The sequence below is a fragment of the Neomonachus schauinslandi genome, chromosome 8 (genome assembly GCF_002201575.2).
Source record: "Neomonachus schauinslandi chromosome 8, ASM220157v2, whole genome shotgun sequence".
Classification (NCBI taxonomy): Eukaryota; Metazoa; Chordata; class Mammalia; order Carnivora; family Phocidae; genus Neomonachus; species Neomonachus schauinslandi.
Genome location: NC_058410.1, coordinates 25803834 through 25819434, shown reverse-complemented (window position 1 = coordinate 25819434; position 15601 = coordinate 25803834). Strand labels below are relative to the sequence as shown.

General features: G+C 41.2%; 1 protein-coding gene across 1 annotated transcript in view; it reads right to left on the bottom strand.

Annotated features, from left to right (window-relative positions):
• Positions 1-474: 474 nt before the first annotated feature.
• Positions 475-15601, bottom strand: part of TXLNB (taxilin beta) — a 41054-nt gene continuing 25927 nt past the window's right edge. Inside the window, exons 6-9 of the mRNA XM_021693457.1 lie at positions 14762-14836; positions 8614-8706; positions 2520-2615; positions 475-1275 (exon numbers count right to left, since the gene is read on the bottom strand). Coding sequence (XP_021549132.1) covers positions 475-1275; positions 2520-2615; positions 8614-8706; positions 14762-14836 — 1065 coding nt within the window. The remainder of the gene's footprint in view (positions 1276-2519; positions 2616-8613; positions 8707-14761; positions 14837-15601) is intronic.

The window sequence follows — 15601 nt, the reverse complement described above, 5'->3', positions numbered from 1 at the left end:
ACACCCACATGTATGCATATATTATGTATATAATGCTTAAATGGAACCTGGACATCCATTACTTACTTTGGAACTTATTAAAACTATATAGGGAAATAAAATGAAACATCACATTTTCTGTATTTCTAAATTGTAGTGGAAGTCTTGAAACTCCAAATCTTACTGTTGATTAAGAAGTTGAAATAAATACCATCTCAATGGAAAACTAATATGAATTTTCTATTTGTATGTTCTGTTGCCATTTGGGAAAATTATACCATCAACCTGCGTTAAATAGAAAACCTCCAAATCAGTGATAAATTGAGAACAAATAGCACAGGCTGAATGTGTTCTGTGTAAGATTTGAAAATGTCTTGATTCTAATCAAGTCTCTTCCCTTAGACATCCTTAGCCCTTAGTGCCTTTTCAGAAGACAAGCTGTTATGATGGGAGATGTAACGTCAGGAAGAAGAGCTTCGGAAGGCACCATGAGGCTTAGTCTACTCCTTCTAGGTTGGTGTCGGCCACTTGGGGCAGCTGGGGCCCCTCTGAGGCCCCTGCTGGCAGCCCCCCTGCTGTTGTGTCCGGTGGGGGTGGGGGCGGCGGCCTGCTGGGCCCACATCCAAGCACCCCAGCTGGCATCTGCTCAGCTGCCGTGGGTGGTGGAGCAGGACCGTTTGCCTCCATCGCGGGTAGGGAAGCCTCGGCGGGGGACTGCCGGGCCTGACTAGAAGCTTCTGCCTCTGGCTTGTGGGGCGGCTGATCAGCCTGGACGGCTGCAAGGGGACCCCGGTCTTGGGCCTCTGCTCCCGACCCCAGGCGGGGATTCCCCGGCCTGGGGGGCAGTTCCGCCTCATAGCCTCTTTCGGCTTCCGCCTGAGGAGTTGGGGGAGGCAGGGAACTCTCTGAATGGCACAAAGGGCGCAGAGGGGGTTGTGCCGGCTCCTGGAGGGCCGAGTCACCATCCCCTTGAGGACTGCCGAATTCTGGTTGGATTTCTTTGGCCTGGTCAGGGGTCGACTCTGGCTGATGAATGGCCATGAAGGCTGTGGCCAGATTTTTCACAGCATTGTGAACACTCTCGGCTTCCTCCGCATCAACCCCCACCCGCTCAGACACAGCGGACTCGGGCTCCTCGTCGGAGGTGTGCTGACTTCGGTCATCCTTTTGAGGCATTTTTGCCTCTCTAATTTTCGTGTAGAGTTCATTTCTCTCTTCTTGTAAAGCTCGACAGAGGTTCTCCAGCCTCCCGATTTTCATGACGAAGCACTCATACTCTTTAGCTCTCAGTGCTTTCTGTGATTTGAAAACAATAAAAAAGCAAAAAAGCATAAAACAACAAAGCAAAATTGCCAGGATGCTGTCTGGAGACAAGCAAAACCATTTGTCCAGGAATCTGTCTACCTGCCTCTGGGGCCTGATCTCAGAGAGGTGGCTGAACAGACACCTGGCCAGGGGCATCACTGCAGTTTCTCCATTAGTGTGTGAGACTCTGGTAGAACTTTAATCTGGTATCCTTTTCTTTGGGAGAGAAAGACGGCAAAACTTCTCTCTGCTTCAGCCCAAGGCCTCCAACATCTTAAGTTAGATGCATTTTCTGCTTCCAGGACTTAGACGTCTTCCAGTAGCACAATGAATGAGATGGAGGGGGACCTGGCTGTCAGCAGTGGCTCATCTAGTCTATAGATAAACTGCTGGATGGGAATCCAGCAACTGTTTGATTTATGTTGGTGAATAATAAGCTCACCTCTTTGGAATTGGTTGCAATTTGGGATGAATTGTTAGAACAGTAATTATAATGACAGAAACTCCCACACACTAATTCATGATGCTGCTTGCTCAACCTATTCCATTCTCCTCCTTTTCTGTAGAAATGTTGGTGTGTTTGTGCGTGAAATCGTTCCTAATCATCTTACTCCTTGCCTCCACCTTTGTGCTACTTTGTACCCTTTAAGACTTCTTTTTTTCTTTTTTTTTTGCTTGTTCACATGGAGAGACCTTTGCCTGTAAAATCTGCCTTTCAGATTCAGGGCCACGTATCTTTGGGTCAACATCTACAGAGCCTGACATACTACCGTAATTAAATGCCTGTTGGAAGAATTAAACAATACATCCCCATATCTGTCTATAAAGTAGTACATACCCTGGGTGCTCGGGCTGGTGTCTTCTCTCATATGTTCAAATCAACTCACTAATATATTCTGCACCTGCTCTGTGCCAAGCACTGGGGAAATTCAAAGACAAGTAAGACGCTTGTCCTGTCTTTAAGGAATGCAGTCGAGCAGGCATGGAGCTGATTTGAGGACAGCTTTGGACCCGGCAAGTAGGCATGTGATTTAGGGTCACAAAGCTCTTTGTGAGTCTGGACCCAATTCTATTTTTTTGCTCTATTTTTATTATAATTTCATATGTCACGTCTCAGATAAAAAAATCAGCTCTTTTTCAAAGATAATAATTTGTACTATTAGGTAATAATTATCTTCTGAGTACAACTATTTGGACTAGATGGGGGAAAATAAGCTGGGGGGAAGTCTTCTTACCTCTTCAATCATGTCCAGCAGAGCTTTGTTACAGTTCTCAAACCGGGCTTTCCACGTGGCTGTGTCCTTCTCTAACTTCTTCATTTTCTTAGTTGTCTACAAAAAGTTGAGTATTTTAATGTTAATTCTGAAGACTTAATATGTCAAAAAAGCTATTAGTTCCATATGTGATGCCAAGAAAAGTCCTTTTGTTACTAGCTGTTGAAGCAAACAGGTCTGATGTCGAGGAATGAAGATTGAGTGGGAGAGTCATATTTATTTCTGAATCATCTAAGTCAGTGGCGAGCAAACTTATTTGCACCAGAGCCAATTCGGGAAGAAGGAAGCTCCTTAGGTCCACCCTGTTTTGTCACTGCATTTTCTTTAGTTTAAAGTAAAAGTAGCTTTATTTAGTCACAAGAATAAGCTTGAAATTTAGATTTTTTACATTATTGAATAGGAGACTATCAGTGAGGAAGCTGGATGGGCTCTTTAGCCATTAAAATGTTGATACTATCTGGGCACACCTGATAAGTAGTTACACAAAAGCAGCTTTCTATTTTCTCAGTCTTTACATTTTTAAAAAAGTTCTTATTTAAATACTAGTAAGTTATCATACAGTGTAATGTTAGTTTCAGCTGTAGGATATAGTGAGTCAACACTTGCCTACAACACCCGGTGCTCCTGACAGCAAATGCCCTACTTCATCCCCATCACCTATTTCAGCCATCGCCCCACGCATCTCTCCTCTGGTAACCATCAGTTTGCTCTCTCTAGTTAAGAGTCTATTTCATGGTTTGCCTTTCTCTCTCTCTTTTTCCCTTTGCTCATTTGTTTTGTTTCTTACATTCCACGTGTGTGTGAAATCACATGTCTGTGACTGACTTATTTCACTTAGCATAATACTCTTTAGTTCCATCCATGTTGTTGCAAATGGCAGGATTTCATTCTTTTTTATGGCTGAGTAATATTCCATTGTATATATAAATATACCACATCTTCTATATACATTCATCAGTCAATGGACATTTGGCTGTTTCCATAATTTGGCTATTGTAGATAATGCTGCTATAAACATTAGGGTGCATGTATCCCTTTGAATTAGTATGTTTCTATTCTTTGGGTAAATACCTAGTAGTGCAATTGCTGGATTGTAGGGTAGTTCTATTTTTAACTTTTTGAGGAAACTCCATACTGTTTTCCACAGAGGCTGCACCAGTTTGCATTCCCACCAGTAGTGTGGAGGGTTCCCCTTTCTCCATATCCTTGCCAACATCTGTTGTTTCTTGAGTTGTTAATTTTAGCCATGCTGACTAGTGTGATAATACCTCCTTGTAGTTTTGATTTGTATTTCCTTAATGATGAGTGATATTGAGCACGTTTTCATGTATCTGTTGGCCATTTGCATGTCTTCTTTGCAAAAATGTCGTTTATGTCATCTGCCTATTTTTTAATTGGATTATTCATTTTTGGGGTATTGAGTTTTAAAAGTTCTTTATATATTTTGGATATGAACCCTTTATCAGATATGTCATTTGCAAATATCTTTTCCCATTCCATAGGTTATCTTTTAGTTTTGTTGGTTGTTTCCTTCACTGTGCAGAAGCTTTTTATTTTGATGTAGTCCCAATAGTTTATTTTTGCTTTTGTTATCCTTGGCTCAGGAAACATATGTATGAAGCTGCTACAGCCAGTGTCAAAAAAGTTACTGCCTGTGTTCTCTCCTAGGATTGTTATGGTTTCAGGTCTCACATTTAGGTCTTTAATCCATTTTGAATTTATTTTTGTGTATGGTGTAAGAAAGTGGTCTAGTTTCATTCTTTTGTATGTTGCTGTCCGGTTTTCCCAGCACCATTTATTGAAGAGACATTCTTTTTCCCATTGGATATTCTTTCCTGCTTTGTCGAAGATTAATTGACCGTATAATTGTATGTTTATTTTTGGGTTTTCTGTTCTGTTCTGTTGATCTATGTGTCTGTTTTTGTGCCAGTACCATATTGTTTTCATTACGACAGCTTTGTAATATGACTTGAACTCTGGAATTGTGATTCCTCCAGCTTTGTGTTTCTTTTTCAAGATTGCTTTGACTATCTGAGGTCTTCTGTGGTTCCATATAAATTTTAGGATTGTTTGTTCTAGCTCTGTGAAAAATGCTGTTGGTATTTTGTTAAGGATTGCTTTAAATGTGTAGGTTTGCTTTGGGTAGTATAGACATTTTAACAATATTTGTTCTTCTGATCCGTGAGCATGGAATGTCTTTCCATTTCTTGTGTCATCTTCAATTTCTTTTTTTTTTTTTTTAAGAATTTATTTATTTATTTGAGAGAGAGAGAGAGGAGAGAGCACCGAAGAGAGCACAAGCAGGGGGAGCAGCAGAGGGAGAGGAAGAAGCAGACTCCCCGTTGAGCAGGGAGCCTGATGTGGGGCTCGATCTCAGGACTCTGGGATCATGACCTGAGCCAAAGGCAGAGGCTTAACCGACTGAGCCACCCAGGTGCCCCTGTCATCTTCAATTTTTTTCATCAGTGTTTTATAGTTTCGGAGTACAGGTCTTTTACCTCTTTGGTTAGGTTTATTTCTAGGTATCGTATAGTTTTTGGTGCTTGTAAATGGGATTGTTTTCTTAATTTCTCCTTCTGCTTCTTCATTATTGGTGTATAAAAATGCAACAGATTTCTGTTCCCATTCAGCACTTTGAATGTATCATGCCACTGTCTTCTGTCTTGCCAAGTTTCTGTTGAGAACTCTCCAGCTAGCCTTATGGATTTTCCCTTGTAAGTTAAGGACTTTGTCTTGATCACTATATTTTGCAAACATAATTACAGTATGTTTTGGTGTTGGCCTGCTCTTGTTGATTTTGATGGGAGTTCTCTGTGTCTCTTGGATCTGGGTATCTGTTTCCTTAGGGAAATTTTCAGATTAGGGAAGTTTTCAGCTATTATTTCCTCAGATAAATTTTCTGTTCCCCTTTCTCTCTCTTCTTCTGCTGGGACTCCTACAATACAAATGTTATTACATTTGATGGAGTCACTGAGTTCCCTGAGTTGATTCTCATGTTGCATAATTCTTCTTTCTCTCTTTTGTTCAGCTTCTTTACTTTCCATGACTTTGTCTTCCAGGTCACTAATTTGTTCCTCTGCTTCTCCCAGCCTGCTGTTCATTGCAACAAGCCTGTTTCCAATCTCATTTATTGCATTCTTCATCTCTGATTGATTCTTTTCAAACTCTTTCATCTCTGTGGTAAGGGTCTCACTGATGTTTTCTATTCTTTTCTCAAGGCCAGTGAGTATTCTTATGACTGTTGCTTTAAGTTCCCCATCAGGCATGTTACTTATATCTGTTTCGCTTGGGTCTCTGGCTGTGGTCTCATCTTATTCTTTCATTTTGGATCAATTTCTCTATCTTCACATTTTGTCTAAGTCTCTGTCTTCTTCTCTGCATTAGAAAGGCCAGTTATGTCTCCTGCTCCTGAAGGTAATGGCCTTATAAAGAGGAGGTCATGTAGTGCCCAGAGCCTGGTGCTTCAGGGAAGGTCTCCAGTGTGTGCTGTGGCGGCCGGTGTCCATGCTGCACTGCTTCCCGCAGGTGGCTCTACGTTTATGCTGAGGGGCAGAGGAGGGAAATGGTGCTGGCCAGCTCCTGTGTTCCTGGAGAGGTGTTTCCATGAATGCTCTCCTCAGGGACACACTCTGAAAAGTGGGAATAATCTCCCCACCGTGTGCCCCAGGTGCTCTTCACATCGCCATTTCCACATTGTCTACCCTGGGATTTTTGCCTGCTTCTCTCCAGTCAAGACTGCTGACCTTTAAAACTCCAGGCTTTAAGACCCACTGGTTGCAAGAACTCATAAAATTCAGCCCCTCTCATTTTCTAAGCCAATGACTCTGGGGAAATGTTCTCCTTGTGCATTTCCCTGTGTGCTCCTCTCTCTCTCACCCTTTTCCACGACCACAGCTCCCTCCCCTCCACAGCAGCTGCAATCTGTTTCTCCCCTGAACCACGGTTCTGCACTGCCTACCTTCTTTGATGTGGCCTCTTCTCTCGCTTTAGTTGTAGAGTTCATTCTGTCAGTCTTCAGGTCAATTTTTGGGGTATTTAGGGTGATTTAATAGCTACCTAGTTGTGTTTGTAGGACGAGGTGAGTCTAGGGTCCTCATACTCCACCACCATCTTTCTGCTCCCTCTGTCATCACATTTGTAGAGTGTGGTGGGATTCATAGAATGTGATTACATGCATTATTCATTCCATCCTTGAAACAGTCCCAAAAGGAAGGTTCTGTTTTCACCTTCACTTTATCACTGGGGAAACTGAGGTTCAGAGAGGTGGAAGAATATTCAGGTGAATTAGCAGAAGAGTGGGACTAGAGTTATTTCATTCCATTTAATGCAACATACACAGGGTGTCTGCTGGTCATCAGTAAGGAGCTGGGTGTAGGGGATACAGAAGTTAATAAAATGCAGCCCATCTTTTTTAAACCTGAAACTGTTTGTTAGATCTCTGCTCTGCTTGGATGAAGTGAAGGTCAGGCATGTAATCGGGTGCAGTTTCTCTGGATGAACCACACCTGGGCACTTGCTGGCTCTGTGCCATGCTGTCTGAGGTGGTGTATGCTTGGAGGCCAGAGGCTGGGCCCAGGCTGTCAGCCCCTGGGCTCTATAGAGAAGCTAGGGGAGCTTTGAATGGTTTTTAATTTTGATCATTTCTTAAGCAAGTTAGTGGTTTAGAAACTTTTTAAAGTCATCAACCTCTTTAAGAATTTGATGAAATCTATGGAACCACACTCAAAAAAAATGCAATATGCACGTCAGTTTTTTTTGTGTGTGCTAATTCTCAAGTTGACTTTAAAAGTCTATAAATAAATTCCAGATTAAAAATTCCTGTTCTAATATTTATTCCAGTATCAAAACTAATTTTGAAATAAGTAAAAACACTTTTCTGCTCTAATATTTATTCTAATCTTAACACACTATAGTGAAAAAAGATTTTTGAAAAATAGATAGATTCATCTTGGAGTGGGAAAGTAGTAATTTTAACAAGTGTCGGCCTATTTATGTTTGTTCATTGAATTGTGAAATTTATCATATAATTTTAAGAAAAAAATTTTTAAATTTTATTTATTTATTTGAGAGAGTGAGAGAGTATGAGCAGAGGGAGAGGGAGAAGCAGACTCCCTGCTGACCAGGAAGCCTGACGTGGGCCTCGATCCCAGGACTCTGGGATCATGACCTGAGCTGAAGGCAGATGCTTAATTGATTGTGCCACCCAGGCACCCCAAGAAAATGCTTTAAAAGGATTCTTTGTGCACTTAAAAAAGGTTAATGCCAGTGCCTGTTAAGAAACACAATTCTGATGCTAATTTTATTTTGGGAAAATATTGGATTGAATAAAATTTAAACATTATGTCCAATAATAATATTTAGCACCTTATATTTGTGAAAGGGTAGAAGAAAGTTTAAAACCCTTTAAAAATACATTAATTTATATTTGAACTTCACAATCTTGTGAAGTAGGCAAGGGAAATGGTATCTTAATGTATACATAAGAAAAATAAAATTGGAGGGAAGTTAAGTGGATTGCCCAGTGCTACTTGAGGAGTGACAACACACCCAGAATTTGAATTCAGGCTTCCTTCTCATTCAAGGCTCTGCCAATTATAACATACTACATATATTCTCTTCTAAGAAGGATTGTATGAAATGGTTTTTCTACTCTAAAATTCTCCTCTTGCATATTTGTATGAAAGTTGTTTTTTCAATCTTTAAAAATTAGATTTTTCAAAAAATTTAGTATAAACAACATAATGTTAAATTGCCAGCTCTTGTCTTTTTTTTTTTTCCGTTTCCTTTCTTTTTTTTTAGCTCTTGATGGACTAGAAAAGGAAAATATTCTTTCTCAGAGTGAAAATGTATCCTAGCGTTTTTGGACTCTTCCTGAGATTAATTTACCAGATACTTACCAATAAAAAAAATACAGTCTAAAATCTCATTTGCATGTATAAGTGTTTCATTACTTCATGAAATGCACTGAAGTATCTTAATGAGAGAAAAATGAACCCAAAGGAGAATTGCCTGTCAAAACAGAAAATGCAGGATTTTGTGGGGGGATAATACTCACTTTATCCATTTCCTGTTTGAAAGTGGCAAACACCTCATTGCTTTTTGTTAGTGTGTTCTGGAACTCTTCAAACCTTCCAGAGTACAGAGTAAGCTGTAAATAGGGGAAAGAGTGGATCTATTTTAGGGCTGCTTTCAGAATGCTTCCAGGACAAAACAACATGTCATTGTTCATTATCTGAAAAGAAAAATGACTTGAGGGAATTCTCAATACAATGTTAGTAATATGTTCAGTTATTTTATTTACTATGAGAACAACCTAAGTCAGTGAGTATGAGTGAAGTACATCTTTAAGGAAAAAATGAAATAATGACATGTCATCACCATTTCATTATATCAAAACTTTTACCAACAAACTATTATTGAGCACTGAATATACGCATTGACTCTATGTACAAAAGCATTTAACACGTGACTACTGTTTTTGAGAGACTTCTGCTCCTGATAGGAAGATAATCTCAAAGACTACTTGATTGTGGGACAGTGAATACAAAGTGCCAACTCCATTAAGGATAGTGCCAGTCAGAGAAGGAAGGGAGCAGGGCAGGTGATCATGTGAGCCATGTTTTTGTGGAGAAGGCGAGCCTTGCGCTTGGTCTTGAAGGGAGTGAGAATGTAGACAAATGAAAAGCAGTGGTAGGAAAGGTGGACCAGACATGGGTGGCTGCCATTATACAGCTGTGCCCCACTGAGCAGCCGCCATTTGCATTTTAGTCATGTTGGTTTTGTATGTTTCTGAATACAGTGTTCTAGCCAATAGCAGTTAAATGTCCCTTTTCATCAAAACCAGTTTATTATACCAATTTTCTACAGATGGAAAGAATGAGTCTTGAGGAAGAAATGCCTTTTCTAATATGCATAGAATATCAAACATCATATGGGCTAGCATTGGCAAGTGTGTGGCTCACCATGGGAGTAGTACCTTGTACCTCTATCTACGTCCTTATTCCAAGGGTTGCATTTGGGGTAGGAATAAAGCAGGGCAGGAAAGGAGAGTGTGTTGCTAGTGACAGGAATGCAATAATAAAATTTTGCTTTTGAAAATGATTTTAGAATAGCATGCTTTGAGTGAATGGAGATTTAATATGGATGATACACGTTAGTAAAGCCTGCATTTTCTTTTTTTTCTTTTTTTAAGATTTTATTTATTTATTTGACAGAGAGACAGTGAGAGAGGGAACACAAGCAAGGGGAGTGGGAGAGGGAGAAGCAGGCTTCCCGCAGAGCAGGGAGCCCGATGAGGGGCTCGATCCCAGGACCCCAGGATCATGACCTGAGCCGAAGGCAGACGCCTAACGACTGAGCCACCCAGGTGCCCCAAGCCTGCATTTTCAAATGAGTATTTGGTACTGTTGAATGCCTGGAGCAGCTCCAACTCCTCAAATGGGCACTGAATGACTAGCTGGTGGTACCTGTGACACTCATTTTGAAAGCAGAAAAACAACTACTGACTGGAAACCAGTAGATTGGAGAGTTCTCAGTCTTGGGGGTGAGAGGTAGAGAGAGTATGGGACTCAACCCCCAGAACCCAGAAAATCTGCTTATCTAGAATGGCTTATTCTCAAATGTTTTAGAATAGCAGAGATTTTACCACAGTAAACAAGAACAACGAAATGATAACATAAAATCTTTCCACAGGATAGATTTTCCAAAGAGAAGTCAAACAATGGCTGGCCATCATCTTGAAATCACACCTTAGCTTTGTGAATATGTGACAGGGCAACTCTGGTGGCCTAAAATTTGTTTCTCGTGATTCCTTGGCACACAGATTAAAGAAGATTGAGTAAAGGAGCATCAGGGAAGTCATGGCCAGGAGGGTACCCCAGGGTTTTACACACACAGACGCACACACGCACACACACAGCGCATAAGACAATCCTTACTCATTAACTCATTATGTGCGACACACTCTTGACCTGTTCTATTTAATTCTGTTTCTTTCTTTTTTTTTTTTTCCAAAGTACTGGCTGGGATCCACTGAATTGATTTCAGGGCCCATGAGTAGGTCAAGCTCCTTAATCTGAGCATAAGCTTCTTTGGGACTGGCTACCTATACTGCACATGATCTAGCAGTCTAGGGTAAGAACAGCTACTCTGGGCTGATCCTCTTCACCTTTTATTACAAAATCCGTTCATTTGCATTCCTGCTCAGGTCTCTGTTAAGCCTCTTTTTCTGACTTTCTCTCCTGTCTTTTCCACACTTCTCAGTAATTGCTGCAGAGTTACAGGAGGGTGACAGATACTCCGGTCTCCTGAGCAAGTCCTCCCAAACCCGCTCTTGCGGCCCTGGAGCCCCAGGAGGCCCACAGGAGGAGCCCGACTGGGCGCATGCGCCATCCACCTCCCGGGCACAACCTTGTCAGCATCAGCGGGGGCAACCGCACCCAGCTTGCTCAGCTTCTGCCCTTTCTTTGGGCAAAATGCTCTTTTGGGTGTATACGTTGGGCAGATTTTGTTTCCTTTCCTCATGTTTTCTTGTGGCATGGAGAAGGCAGACACACCCAGAGTGCCAGGAAGCGGTGTCTCATTTCATTACCACTTCTCCTGGCCTTTTTCTAGTGACCGTTTTTTTTCTTCCCTCAACTTTTTTTCTTTCTTTTTAATTAGGGTAAATACATGTAATGTAAGATTTACCATCTCAACTATTTTAAGTGCACAGTTCAGTGTTGTTAACTCTGTTCACATGGTTGTGTAATCAATCTCCAGAACTGTTTCAGCTTGCAAAACTGAAACTCGACACCCAGGAAACAGTTAAGTCCCCATTTCCCTTCTAGAACTGTTTTTCATACTCAGCTTTTCTTCCTATTTGACCTCTTTGTTGTAGGTGGCAAAATCTGTGTGGATTACACTTTCCTCAGGTAACCAACTCTAACACTCTTTACCTACACTAACTAAAAATGGGCACTGCCTGTTTACTTTATGCCAGTTTGCTGGGTAGTACCTCCCCTCTCACTATTACGCTGACATGGTGCATGTTTGGTTTCATGTGTCATATTCCTGCTCTTGTTTTGGTATTTCAGAGAACCATGGAAGGGATATCCAGAGGTCATCCACAGTACTCCTGCCAGAGGCAGAAATAGAAACAAACTATTCTTAGGGTCAGTAATAGCAACAATTGCCCCAACATTTTCAGTTTTAAGTGGGTGAGCGACACATACGTTCTTTTAATGGAGCACTGAATTTTAATTACAAACTTTCATAGCATTTAGGAAACAGAAGCGTGTCCAGGAACTGTCTTAGCAAACTTGTGAGATTTGGTTTGGGAACAAGTCCAATTATAGTAGTAGTCGCAGAGTAATCTCCTCTCATCCTCTCCACAGAAGGTGAGGACTTCTGGGTTTAAAGGCTATGATTGCTGTCTTTAACAATTTACTCCATGATCTTTCCCCTCGGGCCGTATCTTTGTGGCCGCGTGGCTGGGTTGTTTGTACTGCTGACTTTCCACATCTACCATCTTCATCCGTATCGATCCAATGAACACTCTATTTGTAGTGACAATTGTATCCCATTGATCATGTCTGACATTTACTCTGTTGCCTTGGTTTGTATAATTGAGAGCCAGACATCTCTTCCCTAAGTGAAAACCATGCCGCACACTGGCAAGCTGTTGTCCTACGGCTGAAAGTGACTTCGTCTAGTAAAACACAATCTGTCCTTGTTATTTCCCTTGCTCAGACTGTAGAAACGGGGACTTAAGACCTCTGTCTCCTACCACTCCACTCCTTCAAACAAACTGTAAAATCAAAGGAAGTGTTCAAGGGCTAAGCCCACTGACCTGTGGTAGATTTTGTTTCTCCAGGTTTAAAAGTTTTAAAAATATAATGTTGCTACTTTTGAAGAGGAGCTTTAAACATGATTACACATAGGGTTTGGGGGCCTCTATATTCTTCTTGAAGATTAGGTTATTACTGGAGTTTTGAAAAGTGCCTTGAAGACAAGAGACAGACAAGGGACGGTCCTTGCAGAGAGCCCCACATGATGGAAAACAAAGCAGTAGAGGAGAAGGCTAGGTTAACCCAGCTTCGGGCCACATGGCTTCAACTCTGGACGTTCTCTGCATTCAAGAACAGAGCTGGACAGGGTCTGGAGATCATCTGTTCCAGCGGTTCTTCAACTTTTTTGCAACTAAAGACTCCTTTTGTCTCATACATCCCTATGTAGATCCTCACCTATGAAATAATAGTTGTATTAGCTCACACACTAATTGTTAGCATTTTTATTAATATTATTATCACTAGATTGTGAATTTAATTGGGTAGGGATTTTTGATTCTCTTATTGATTAGTGTATCTCCTACACCTAGAACCTTGCCTAGCACTGAGTGGGTGCTCAATAAATATTGGTTGAATTAATTATGCTTCTTATGGGCCAGGCATGGAGCTAAGTGCTTTGCATGCATAACTTGAAAACAAACTGCACATATTACATATTCACTAACTCATTTTCCTTTTATAAATTTAACCAAACATGTAAATAATTTGCCATGCATAGCTGCTGAGGGAGAACTGATATAATGTCAAAAGCAACTATATTTTAGATCGTAGCTGCTGCCTTGTATGCTGTTATGTTTTGGAAATACTGAAAAGTGATGAGCCTCCCAGAGGTCAGAGAACTCCAGCTCGGGATCACTGATGCATTTTACAGACAAAGATATTTAGGTGTAGGGAGGTTCAGATGGATTGCACAGGGTCAGACAAATTCTGAGCAGAAGAGCCAGGACTCTGACCTTGGTCTCTGGACTCAGTCCAGTATTGAGGGATGAACGAGGAACATGGGCAAGTCTAAAATTCCTGGTAGATGCTTTTTCGAATTTAAGGGGGTATTGGTGGGATATTGGATCACACCTTTATGTTTTATTCCACAGGTCTTTAAAGGCCTAGATTCTGATGCCAGCTGAAGACATGACTCTCTAGCCCAGAGTCTAAGGTATTAATATACCCTTCTCAAGTTCATTATCACCACTTAGTATAGAGGAGTAGACATTGCTTGTCACAAATGATGTGAACAATGAATAGCTTCAAATATTGTCTATTGTATCCCTCAAGGCTCTGTGCTGCGAATGGGGCAGAGATGGGGCCAGCAGCCCTGTCCTGATTCTCTGGACTGTCTCCAAGACTGTGAGGTCACACCTCCTCTCCTCCCGCCCGCCTCTGGTTAGAGAGCGACCACTGCCTACCACCTACCTCACAACCATGATGTGGTGGCTCTGTGATGACCTAGAGGATGATCTTGAGTTGTAACTCTAGAGTTTAATCTTTTAACTCTGGATCCTTTAGTTTTATTAACAGTAAGAAACATTATGCTTCAAACTCCTATGTAATGAGTATTTAAAAATGATTTCGATAGGTTATCTTATATTACTGAGGGAAAACAATTATCACTGCATTTGGTTCACACATTGGAAAAGTCTGCTTTAGGAAGTTTAGATATGGAAATGTTATCTGTATTTTTGTCTGCAGTGATAATGATTTGTGATTTTAAGTTTCTTATTTTTCTTATCTGTCTCTTTAAGAATGAACAAGTATTCATTGAACTTGTTCATTCATGTAGTGAACAAGTTTTTTGGTTTTGTTTTTTTTTTCTGAATAAACATATAGCAGTCCGCACATAAACATTTACAAGTGAATTACCCAAATCTGAAATTACCGCTGCCCAGCTTGGAAGGCTTGTGATTTCCTCACCTTCTGTGAGTTTATTTGCTCTCTGTGACTTACAGTCCCTGTAGCACTGGGACTCCCAGCATGGGAGCTAGTGCCCCTCTTCAGCTCAGCCCTGGGATGCTCATCCGGAACACCACAGGGAACGGTTGCCGGAAGGAGCAGAGCCCCAAGGGCACGGGAAAGATGGATACAGTCATCTGTTGCCTGAGCCTTTATTCCTGAGTCTGAAATATGGATTCTTGCGGTCTCCTCAGAACACACACATGACATCACAAAGCCAAATCAAAATTGTTCCCTTCTTGTCCGCTGTTTCTAGTCATTAACCACCGACAAGGCTGACCCTCTGACAGCATGAAAACTTTGGCACTGGCTTTAGTTTTGTAATTTCCTTATGTCATAAATAATATCAGACAAGCAAGGATATTCTAGATGGTGGAAGCAGCAAGGAGAGCACACCCCATGCATTGTTGCCCCCCGCCCCAACTTCACCTGAGCCTGCAGGACTGTCTCTTGTTCCTTCAGCACTTTGGCCTGAAGTTTCCACTCTGCTGCCTGGTTCAGCAACTGTGAGGAGAGAGAATGCATGGAAAGACTGTCAAATTGCCCTTTACATCACCATGTGGCAATAATTTGTGTGTAAGACTTAATGACTTGCTAACTAACCCTCTTAAGTAATTTTTTGGGAACTTCGCAAAGTATCTAGGAAAGCTAAGAAAACAGCTGAACAGTTGGATTCGCCACTAAAAGTTTGTGGTTCTAATCGATAAAAAAGAGAAAAAATAATCTGCAACTCAAGCATGAATCACATAAAATTTAATCTCCCACCAAACTCTGGAACCTTTTCTACCAGTCCTGCTCAACCATCATTCAGCATCTGCTTGAACATCTCCAGAACACCCCCACCTGGATCATTGTTGTGAGCAGCTGTTCCTTTAGAGTAACTCAAAGTTATTCTCCTAGACCACGGTTCTCCACCATCGCATGCATCAGAATCTGCTAGGGAGCATGTTAAAATGCAGATCCCTCTCAAAGAATGTAAACTAGGAAGTACAGAGTGTGATTAAAGTCTATAGTGAGAGCAAATCCCCAAGACAGCTTGGATGTTGGTGTTCCATGGATTACATTTTGAGAAACACTGGGTTAGAAATTTGACCTATTATTCCAAATCTTATAGAAGATTTACACAATAAGTCTTATCCATCTTCCATGAGGCAGCTTTACAAATACAACTAAGGCCCTCATATCAAAGACAGTCAGAACTGAGAGCTGATAGGTTAAATTGAAAACGTTGTTTCTAGGCATAAAAATCACACACCCATATGTAAGACA